Source organism: Oscarella lobularis, chromosome 12 (assembly GCF_947507565.1).
Source record: "Oscarella lobularis chromosome 12, ooOscLobu1.1, whole genome shotgun sequence".
NCBI lineage: Eukaryota > Metazoa > Porifera > Homoscleromorpha > Homosclerophorida > Oscarellidae > Oscarella > Oscarella lobularis.
Window position 1 is genome coordinate 2,098,484 of NC_089186.1, and position 10,040 is coordinate 2,108,523.

At 44.1% G+C, this 10,040-nt stretch overlaps 3 protein-coding genes across 6 annotated transcripts; 2 read left to right on the plus strand and 1 right to left on the minus strand.

The window, feature by feature from the left end:
- Positions 1-105: 105 nt before the first annotated feature.
- LOC136194285 (40-kDa huntingtin-associated protein-like) lies at positions 106-1,568 on the plus strand. 3 transcript variants are annotated; one of them, XM_065983364.1, is made up of 3 exons: positions 106-302; positions 358-998; positions 1,052-1,568. In XM_065983364.1, the coding sequence occupies exons 2-3, from the start codon at positions 464-466 to the stop codon at positions 1,471-1,473; spliced, it is 957 nt and encodes a 318-aa protein (XP_065839436.1). In that variant the 5' UTR covers positions 106-302; positions 358-463; the 3' UTR covers positions 1,474-1,568. The 3 variants fall into 3 exon arrangements, with proteins under 3 accessions (XP_065839436.1, XP_065839437.1, XP_065839435.1); XM_065983365.1 differs by having other exon boundaries at positions 249-998; positions 1,052-1,436; positions 1,500-1,568; XM_065983363.1 differs by having other exon boundaries at positions 249-998.
- Positions 1,569-1,706: 138 nt separating this feature from the next.
- On the plus strand, positions 1,707-9,090 carry LOC136194286 (large ribosomal subunit protein mL45-like). 2 transcript variants are annotated; one of them, XM_065983367.1, is made up of 8 exons: positions 1,707-2,380; positions 2,427-2,491; positions 2,542-2,594; positions 2,648-2,746; positions 2,798-2,846; positions 2,900-3,049; positions 7,124-7,273; positions 7,335-9,090. In XM_065983367.1, the coding sequence occupies exons 1-8, from the start codon at positions 2,140-2,142 to the stop codon at positions 7,347-7,349; spliced, it is 822 nt and encodes a 273-aa protein (XP_065839439.1). In that variant the 5' UTR covers positions 1,707-2,139; the 3' UTR covers positions 7,350-9,090. The 2 variants fall into 2 exon arrangements, with proteins under 2 accessions (XP_065839439.1, XP_065839438.1); XM_065983366.1 differs by having other exon boundaries at positions 7,124-9,090.
- A 120-nt stretch (positions 9,091-9,210) lies between these two features.
- LOC136194289 (bcl-2-related protein A1-like) lies at positions 9,211-10,012 on the minus strand. The gene has a single exon (XM_065983369.1). It carries the CDS (start codon positions 9,997-9,999, stop codon positions 9,322-9,324), a length of 678 nt encoding a protein of 225 aa, XP_065839441.1. The 5' UTR covers positions 10,000-10,012; the 3' UTR covers positions 9,211-9,321.
- Positions 10,013-10,040: the final 28 nt, after the last annotated feature.

Below are 10,040 nucleotides of genomic sequence, written 5' to 3' on the forward strand. Positions count from 1 at the left end.
GTGGGGACTTCGTAGTGTGGGGCGCAGTACCTCTTTGTGCTTGAGAGCTCCTCTCAGGGTGAACGACATGCTTGGGAGTAGCTTGCGTAGGGAAGTGAGTTCTGGAGAGTTGAGTTCGAGGGGGCGTTTATATGAATCTAGGCTAATCCAGTTATGTCCGGATCAGCCAGTCAGAACCGGGCCTTTCTAGTCGCTCTTTTCCGGAATCTGGCGTGACAGTCGGTGTGATATATCAAATTGCTAGGTGTAACTTCACACAGGTCAAAAGCCGACAGCTAGGGCGGGTGTTGGGGGCTCTGGAGGTGGGGGAGGATAGCCGATAATTTTTCCGCATTTTTTGCATCTAGCAAACTCTAGCTTTATGTTGGGTGACTTGCGTTGAACCTGCGAAATTTTGGATTTTAGTTCTGAGTGGGGATTCAACGCGCGATAAACGATCCCTACGTTCACCGTAACGATAGCCATGAATCCGAGCGACGATTACCTTTCCTCCTTTCGCGACATCCACAGCAAGCTCAAAAAACGCTTCTTTCGCAAAACCAACGCGACTCAAGCGGCAAAAGAGCTCGCGTCGCTCGGCCGACGCCTCTCGGACCAAGGGGCGCCCGCCTACTCGGCCTTCTTCCACCAAGCGGCAGCCAAAACCGAATCCTCAGCAGGAAACCACTTCCAAGAAATCGATTCGACGCTCGAATCGGCTCGCCAATACCTCCACGCCGTCCGCGAGGCTCGCTACCTAGGCGTTCTATCCTTCGACGAGAATTTCGTCAACGCGCAAGTGTCGTATCGACGCGCCGCGGCGCTCTACACAGCGCGCGAGCAACCGCTGCTCGCCGGCGCCGTCATGATCGAACTGGGCGACGTCGTCGCCAACGAATTGGATCGATACGACGAAGCGGTGCCCTTTTACGTCGAAGCGATCGACGCCATGCGAGACGCCGGCGTAACGGAGAAGATCGACGCGCAGGGAAAACTCGCCTGGTGTCAAATACTAGCCGGTAAGACGTTTATATAGGAAAACGAAGAGTATTCGAGTGTTCGTGTGTTCTAGGGGATTTTGAGGGGGCCCTCGATGTCCTCGTCGAAATCGTCGCTCTCTGTAAAGAGTTCGCTTCTTCGGCTGACGGTTCGCCTGCATTTTACGGCGACACGATGCGTCGCTGCGATATTCTCGTCATACTTCTCCTCATTCTTCTGCGCCCGTTGAATTTCAAGACGAATTCGAAATTCCAGCCGATCGTTCGGAAATACTTTGACTGGGATCCTTTGAGCACTCTCATACCAGTCGACTATATGCCAATGAATCTATTTCTCGTTGTCCATTCGATTCTCATTGCCGGCGAAGCGGATGACCTACGAGCTCTGAAGGACTTACAGAGGGAACTGTGGCCGCTCGCCTCGCCGGAACAAAATCACGTAATGCATGAGCTAATCGGGTCCGTCGAAGCGAGACAACAGCCAATATTCAAATAGAAGATTATCTATATCTATTATTACAGGGGGCGCCAGTGAGAAATCAAATTATTTTTTGATTGTCATGTTCGTTATAAATAAAATCAGCAAGTGCATACCGCCGAGAACAGGTTCAAAGAACGGGTACAAGAAGAAGAAAAGAATAAAGTCAACTGGACACACACGGACAAACAAGAAACAGACACGAAAGTCAGAACTTTGGACGATCGTCGCAGAAAGCGGATTCCGGCTGATTATTGATAAACTACGTACGGAGAAAAGGACTATCTAGGTGTTCTAAACGCTTCTCGAATTCCTACCTTGACTTTTTCATTGTAGGCGATCTTTTGCCAGGGACGTTGATTGTTCTTGCGATCCCACCTGGAAACGAAGCGAATTTAGGACGAGTCGACGGTTTTTCTGTTCGCTTACGAGCAATCGGGGTTCTTTGTCGCCAAGCGAAGGATGTAGCCGGCCGCTCCGACGCATCCTGCGCCGCAGATGGCGAAGAGTGGGATCAACTGGGGGAGAAAGTGAGAAAAGGGGCCTCGTCGTAATGATTTGTCTGTCTTAGACGGACGCGCGGATAGTGAAAACCTCTTTGTGCTTCGCGAGATACTGAAACGCCATCGCTTTTCGTCGAAAATCGCCAAAGATGAGACAATTGCTAGTGGGAGGCGAGTGCGCATGTGCACTCGTTCGGCTAGAGCGAAACTTCACCGAATGATTCTCGCACGCGTCCATTTAGCGCTGCCTTTGCGCGTTGTATCGCGGCGAATAGCGTCGGGCAAGTTCTCGAATCGTCGCAATCCTGATAAAGCGAAGAAACGAGCTGCCGTCATCGAAGCTGCACGAAAACGCGGCGATTTAGACAAATTCACGATTCGCCAGGCAAACATGGAACGTCCTATAACACTAAAGAGCGTCGGTTAGTCGTTTGACATTGCCTATCCTGTCTTTTATTGATTTCTAAGGGCAAATCGTGAACGAGTACACACCACCTGAGAAAGAATATAGAAAATCGTTGATAACGAAAGCTGTGGGTATGAGAAACAATTTGCATCAAATAATTAATTTTCTGTCAAAAAGGGTTGGATTCAAAGGTGGGAATCGTTAAAAATGAAGCTGATTACTACCTATAGGTTTGCACATAGAAAATAATCTCGCAAAATGATTACTACCTTAGAAATTCTAGTATAGGCATAATTAAGAGATACGTTAAGCCTTTTAAGGTCATACCGTTCGCCAAAGAAGCCGAAAAACTATACTGCGAAGCCAACTCAGCATTAGCTCAGTAGACTCATAATTAATGAATAGTTTCGACTTTTAATCCATTGATACTTAGAAACGATAAGAAAGCTTTGCTAGAATTAACAACGGAGAATGCCTATCAAGTGAGGGTCTTCTACTGATAGGTGCATTTTAGTTTCTCACTAGAGGTGTATAGACTCTTAGGAAAGAATATCCGAATCAAAGGATATCGTGGAAATTTGTGGAGACTCTATCCCGTCCTCGAGTCGTTCACGCTCGCGTCGCTCCTCTACTAACAAAAGAGAACTATTTCGCTCAGGTCACAGTGAGACTTCATACAAAACAGGTGAGGATATTTATTATAGAGTCCTCTCACTTGGCAATACTAGTTTTGGTGCCCGTGCTTCGCACGGGAAAATGCAGTTTATTATTTAGGCCCTTAGAATCAAAGTTTAGTCCTAAATTTATAATTTAGGTCCTTAGAATAAAGTTTAGGCCCTGAATTTATTATTTAGGTCCTTAGAATCAAAGTTTAGTCCTAAATTTATAATTTAGGTCCTTAGAATAAAGTTTAGGCCCTGAATTTATTATTTAGGTCCTTAGAATCAAAGTTTAGGCCCTCAATTTATTATTTAGGCCCTAAGAATCAAGGTTTAGGCCCTGAATTTATATAAATTTAGGTCCTTAGAATCAAAGTTTAGGCCCTGAATTTATTATTTAGGTCCTTAGAATCAAAGTTTAGGCCCTCAATTTATTATTTAGGGCCTAAGAATCAAGGTTTAGGCCCTGAATTTATTATTTAGGCCCTTAGAATCAAAGTTTAGGCCCTCAATTTATTATTTAGGCCTGTAGAATCAAGGTTTAGGCCCTGAATTTATTATTTAGGCTCTCAGAATCAAAGTTTAGGCCTTCAAGTTATTCTTTAGGCTCTCAGAATCAAAGTTTAGGCCCTCAATTTATTATTTAGGCCCTTAGAATCAAAATTTAGGCCCTCAATTTATTATTTAGGCTCATAGAATCAAAGCTTAGGCCCTGGATTTATTATTTATGTCCTTAGAATCAAAGTTTAGGCCCTGATTTTATTATTTAGGCTTTTAGAATCAAAGTTTAGGCCCTAAATTTATTATTTAGGTTCTTAGAATCAAAGTTTAGGTCCTCAATTTATTATTTAGGTTCTTAGAATCAAAGTTTAGGCCCTCAATTTATTTTTTAGGCCCTTAGAATCAAAGTTTAGGCCCTCAATTTATTATTTAGGCTCTCAGAATCAAAGTTTAGGCCCTGAATTTATTATTTAGGCTCTTAGAATCAAAGTTTAGGCCCTCAATTTATTATTTAGGCTCTTAGAATCAACGTTTAGGCCCTCAATTGATTATTTAGGTCCTTAGAATCAAAGTTTAGGCCCTCAATTTATTATTTAGGCTCTCAGAATCAAATTTTAGGCCCTCAATTTATTATTTAGGCTCATAGAATCAAAGTTTAGGCCCTGGATTTATTATTTACGTCCTTAGAATCAAAGTTTAGGCTCTCAATTTATATTTTAGGTCCTTAGAATCAAGGTTTAGGCCCTGAATTTATTATTTAGGCTCATAGAATCAAAGTTTAGGCCCTGGATTTATTATTTACGTCCTTAGAATCAAAGTTTAGGCCCTCAATTTATTTTTTAGGTTCTTAGAATCAAGGTTTAGGCCCTGAATTTATTATTTAGGCCCTTAAAATCAAAGTTTAGGCCCTCAATTTATTATTTAGGCCCTTAGAATCAAGGTTTAGGCCCTCAATTTATTATTTAGGCTCTCGGGATCAAAGTTTAGGCCCTCAATTTATTATTTAGGCCCTTAGAATCAAGGTTTAGGCCCTCAATTTATTATTTAGGCTCTCGGGATCAAAGTTTAGGCCCTCAATTTATTATTTAGGCTCTTAGAATCAAAGTTTATGCCCTCAATTTATTATTTAGGCTCTTAGAATCAAGGTTTAGGCCCTCAATTTATTATTTAGGCTCTCAGAATCAAAGTTTAGGCCCTCAATTTATTATTTAGGCTTATAGAATCAAAGTTTAGGCCCTGAATTTATTATTTAGGTCCTTAGAATCAAAGTTTAGGATTATTCAGGTTCTTAGAATCAAAGTTTAGGCCCTCAATTTATTATTTAGGCCCTTAGAATCAAGGTTTAGGCCCTCAATTTATTATTTAGGCTCTCGGGATCAAAGTTTAGGCCCTGAATTTATTATTTAGGCTCTTAGAATCAAAGTTTAGGCCCTCAATTTATTATTTAGGCTCTTAGAATCAAGGTTTAGGCCCTCAATTTATTATTTAGGCTCTCGGGATCAAAGTTTAGACCCTCAATTTATTATTTAGGCTCTCAGAATCAAAGTTTAGGCCCTCAATTTATTATTTAGACTCTCAGAATCAAAGTTTAGGCCCTGAATTTATTATTTAGGCTCTTAGAATCAAAGTTTAGGCCCTGAATTTATTATTTAGTCTCTGAGAATCAACGTTTAGGCCCTGAATTTATTATTTAGGTCCTTAGAATCAAAGCTTAGGTCCTGAATTTATTATTTAGGCTTTTATAATCAAGGTTTAGGCCCTGAATTTATTATTTAGGCCCTTAAAATCAAAGTTTAGGTCATCAATTTATTATTTAGGCCCTTAGAATAAACTTTTAGACCATGAATTTAATATTTACGTTTTTAGAATCAAAGTTTAGGCCCTGAATTTATTTTTTAGGTCCTGAGAATCAAAGTTTAGGCCCTCAATTTATTATTTAGGCTCTCAGAATCAAAGTTTAGGTCCTCACTTTTTTATTTAGACTCTCAGAATCAAAGTTTAGGCCCTCAATTTATTATTTAGGCTCTCAGAATCAAAGTTTAGGCCTTGAATTTATTATTTAGGCTTTTAGAATCAAAGTTTAGGCCCTGAATTTATTATTTAGGCTCTTAGAATCAACGTTTAGGCCCTCAATTTATTATTTAGGCTCTTAGAATCAAAGTTTATGCCCTCAATTTATTATTTAGGCCCTTAGAATCAAGGTTTAGGCCCTCAATTTATTATTTAGGCTCTCAGAATCAAAGTTTAGGCCCTCAATTTATTATTTAGGCTCTCGGGATCAAAGTTTAGGCCCTGAATTTATTATTTAGGCTCTTAGAATCAACGTTTAGGCCCTCAATTTATTATTTAGGCTCTTAGAATCAAAGTTTAGGCCCTCAATTTATTATTTAGGCCCTTAGAATCAAGGTTTAGGCCCTCAATTTATAATTTAGGCTCTCGTGATCAAAGTTTAGGCCCTCAATTTATTATTTAGGCCCTTAGAATCAAGGTTTAGGCCCTGAATTTATTATTTAGGCTCTTAGAATCAACGTTTAGGCCCTCAATTTATTATTTAGGCTCTTAGAATCAAAGTTTAGGCCCTCAATTTATTATTTAGGTCCTTAGAATCAAAGTTTAGGGCTTCAATTTTGTATTTAGGGCATAAGAATCGTTTTGGTGCCCGTGCTTCGCATGGGAAAATAGATAAGTGTTGGGGGTCTCAGCTCTATTGTGTGCTTAGTACACTTTCCCTTACTCGCATGTGCATATGTCAGCAAAGATAAGCAGACGCAAGCTGATTGTATTTATGGCCATAAAATCAAAGATCTTGACCCCATCTTTGATTCTTATTGAGGCCCCAAGAATCAATCTCTAATATCGTGAGGTTTTGGCGAATGTCTCAATCGCGATATTTGCACGTTATTGCAGTGCAAATAAGGCGTAGCCTGTGTCCACTGGCGGTACTTTTTCGGGCTTGCTCGCATGTGTGTGTGAGTAAAAGAAAAGATAAGCAGACGTAAGCAGATCGCGACACAGGTACCCCAAATGCGATCCTGTACATCTACCCCTGTGATCACAGATACCCCTGTGTTCACAGATATCCTGTGATCACAGACCCTAAGAGTCAAAGATGAGGCCCTGATCTTATTTAGCCTACAAAGCTTGCCTTCCCAAAAACCTCATTTTTAGATTACATCATACGCTCTGAGATTTTGGCGAATGGCTCAATCGTTATTACGCGATACTTGCTCGTTATTGCGGTGCAAAATAAGGCGTAGCGTATGTCTCCTGGCCCCTCCTTTAAAGACACGCAATTCAGAGTGCGTGGTGCCGTATGACGTCATAATGAAGACAAACGCACCAGACATTGTGCACCCCATAAGGGAGCGCCTGATGTCGTCTGAGAAAAAAGAGATGGCCAGTCATCTCCGCGCGGATCGTCGGAGATGTTTGCACCGCAAGAGAGTGCGGTAGAAGGCGTAGCGAATGAGCCTTAGCGATTATAACGAAAGATTCTGACGTCATCCAAGATGGCCGCTGCTCTTAGTAGTATAGAAGATTCTGACGTCATCCAAGATGGCCGCTGCTCTTAGTAGTATAGATAATTCCTCCTTCTTTAGATTTTAGCTGTCTATGATCAGCTGCATAGGCTCGTTCAAGGCGACGAGCACAATGCCAGGAACGTCGTCGACTACGTTGTCATGGAAAGGCACATCGTCGAAAAGGGAACGCCGTGGCGAATATGCGGCAAAGTAATACCCCACTGGAAAGTACAACTGAAACAAAAATAAGAAAAAATGTGAGGTAATGTTTCTAATATAATTTTTCAAGAAAATGTTCACGTAATTCCCACGTTCTCCCCCGACAAACGGTGCTTGACAGCGTGGCGTCTGCATAACAATGCACGGTCTGACGTCCTTTGCGCCCACCTGGCTAATGAACTACCCGCGTCACTCTTATGCTAAATGCGTTCGTTCAACAATCACTTTCTAACTAGACGTTTCCGTCGTGCGTCATCATGCATTTATAAATCAACCTTTTATAAAGCCGCGGACGCGTACGCACACTCACTTCGTACCGGCCCCGGGAGACCACCATGAGCTTCGTCGCCATTCCGTACGCCACGTGGGGAGAACTTCCCGAGACAAAGAACGGCGAACTCGAGTACAAATTCGACGATCTCAAAGGCGTCAGCACCGACGTCATAGGCCAGCTCAAACAGGCGAAAGAAGTGCTCCTCTATAGCTGGGTCACGATCAGCGGCGACGCGACCCTGACGGCAAATGCACGAGGCTATTACCAGATCGGCATCAAGAGTGGCGCTAATGCGTACGAGGAGAGCGTCTATCTCAACTTCGCCCAGAGTCGAAAGCAGGACGACTTGACAATGAATTCGGTCAACGGATGGCTTCCCAAGCCCGCGAGCAATAGCTACTCGGTTAAGTTGCACGGCTTCTGGGCCGACAGCGCTAAGCTGTCTGTCGCTCGAGTCAAGTCCACTCGTCACGACAAGGAGGGTAAGAGCACTGTCAATGACGATCACATCTTCTCTGAAATCATGGTCGTCGGCTATCGTCTTTGAGTTGACGAATGCAATGTCTTGCTGCGCTGTGTTGTGCTGTCTTGCTGGGGGCATGTTTATGTTGCTACGTTTGTTATCTTAAAAGCTTGATCTTTGCATTTTTTGGATGGCTCGAGATAGTCGCGTGCTGGGCACGCCGTCAAAAGAGGTCGTCACGCCGCCTGCACCAACAGGGTTACTTACTTGAGCGGGGCCACTCAATGTTTCAACCTTCTTAGTTATTTCAGGCTATTTAATTAAGTATTAACCTGGCGTTTGCATTTGCGCACGTTGCAGCGTTTCTCAAGTGACATATCCTCCTTGGCTTTCCCTTCACACTTTCAATATCCCTGCGTCATCATACGCCGCCGCGTTTGCCCTAGCGAAGCTCTCTCTATTTAAAAGCAGCGCGTTCTTTTACCATGAGCTTCACTCCGATTCCGTACGCCACGTGGGGAGAGCTTCCCGACACAATAAACGGTGAAATGGAGTACAAATTCGACGATCTCCAAGGCGCCAGTGCCGCAGTTGTTGCACAGCTCAAACAGGCCAAAGAAGTGCTCGTCTACAGCTGGGTCACGATAAGCGGAGACAAACGCCTGCGAACGAATGCACGAGGCTATTACCAGATCGGCGTCAAAAGCGACTCGGGCTACGAGGAAAGCGTCTATCTCAATTTCGCTATGAGCAAAAAGGAGGGCGATCTCACGATGAATTCGGTCAACGGTTGGCTTCCCAAGCCGGCGAGCAACAGCTTCTCTATCAAGTTGTACGGCGACGACCGCGACACCAAGCTGCCGGTCGCCCGAGTCAAGTCCACTCGCCACGACAAAGACGGTAGGTGCCACGTCAAGGAGAGCCCCATTTTCTCTGAAATTCTGGTTGTCGGCTATCGTCTTTGAGCTGATGAATTGCGACTGAATCAATGATTGTCTCAAGTTTCAATTGAGTCAGCACGTGTGCACGTTGTATGGATCCTTTGTTGCCTCTGTCTTCTTCTCAAAAAATCCAGAGTCTCTGCTTAGACTTCTTGTCTAATGTTGAGAGAAGATAACCTCTTTAGATTTTAGCTGTGATCAGCGCTGCACCGAGGCCACAATACGTTGTCATGGAGAAGACATCATCAAAGCAAATACATATACGGTATGTGGCAAAAAAATAATAATACTACCCCACTCGAAAGTACAACGAAAACGAAATTAAAATCTAAAAAATAAAAAACTGATCTACAGCAATGGAACACAGATAATGTTTCTGTTAATTTTTCAACAAAAAGTACGCAATTCCCACGCCCACCAACGTTCCCCCGGCAAACGCCGTCGCGTAATACTTGTACCGTCGCCATCCGGACGACATGAGCTTCTGTATGTTTTCCGCGACGTCGCGAATGCCCGCCCATCCACCGCTAATTGATATCCATTGAGCGAGATAGTCGCGAACGAACTGAATAACCCAATCCTTAATCATCCGAACGATCCCGACGACCGAGCCGACGGGATCCCTCAGAACCTTCGCGGCGAGCTTCGCGGCGAAGGCGAGCAGAGCGACGATCCGATACCACGTAATCCCGCGCGTCCCGATGCCGCAAACGCGAAGCGCGACGTCGACGAACGCCGAATACGCCGACGATTCCGAGCCGACGTCGAGTTCGTCGACGGCAAACACGAACGTCGGATCCTTTTCGAGTTCGTCGACGATTGTGAGTATGCAATCGGCGACTTGCTGCGTGACGATGCGTTGCGATTCGTCGCCGCTGAGCCGGATTCCCGTTCGCGTTTCGATGTCGCGAACGGGAACGCGTTGCTGTTCGGCGAGAACGAGGTGAATCGTTTCGTTCGTCACCTCTTCGACCTGTTCGTCCGTGCTCGGGTTCGGCGTCACGACAGGTTGCTGATCGCTCCTGACGGATCGAAGTGATGACGTACCCGTGTCCATGATGATGGTGTTGATGATGGTGAGTGTTGTGAGCAGCTCCC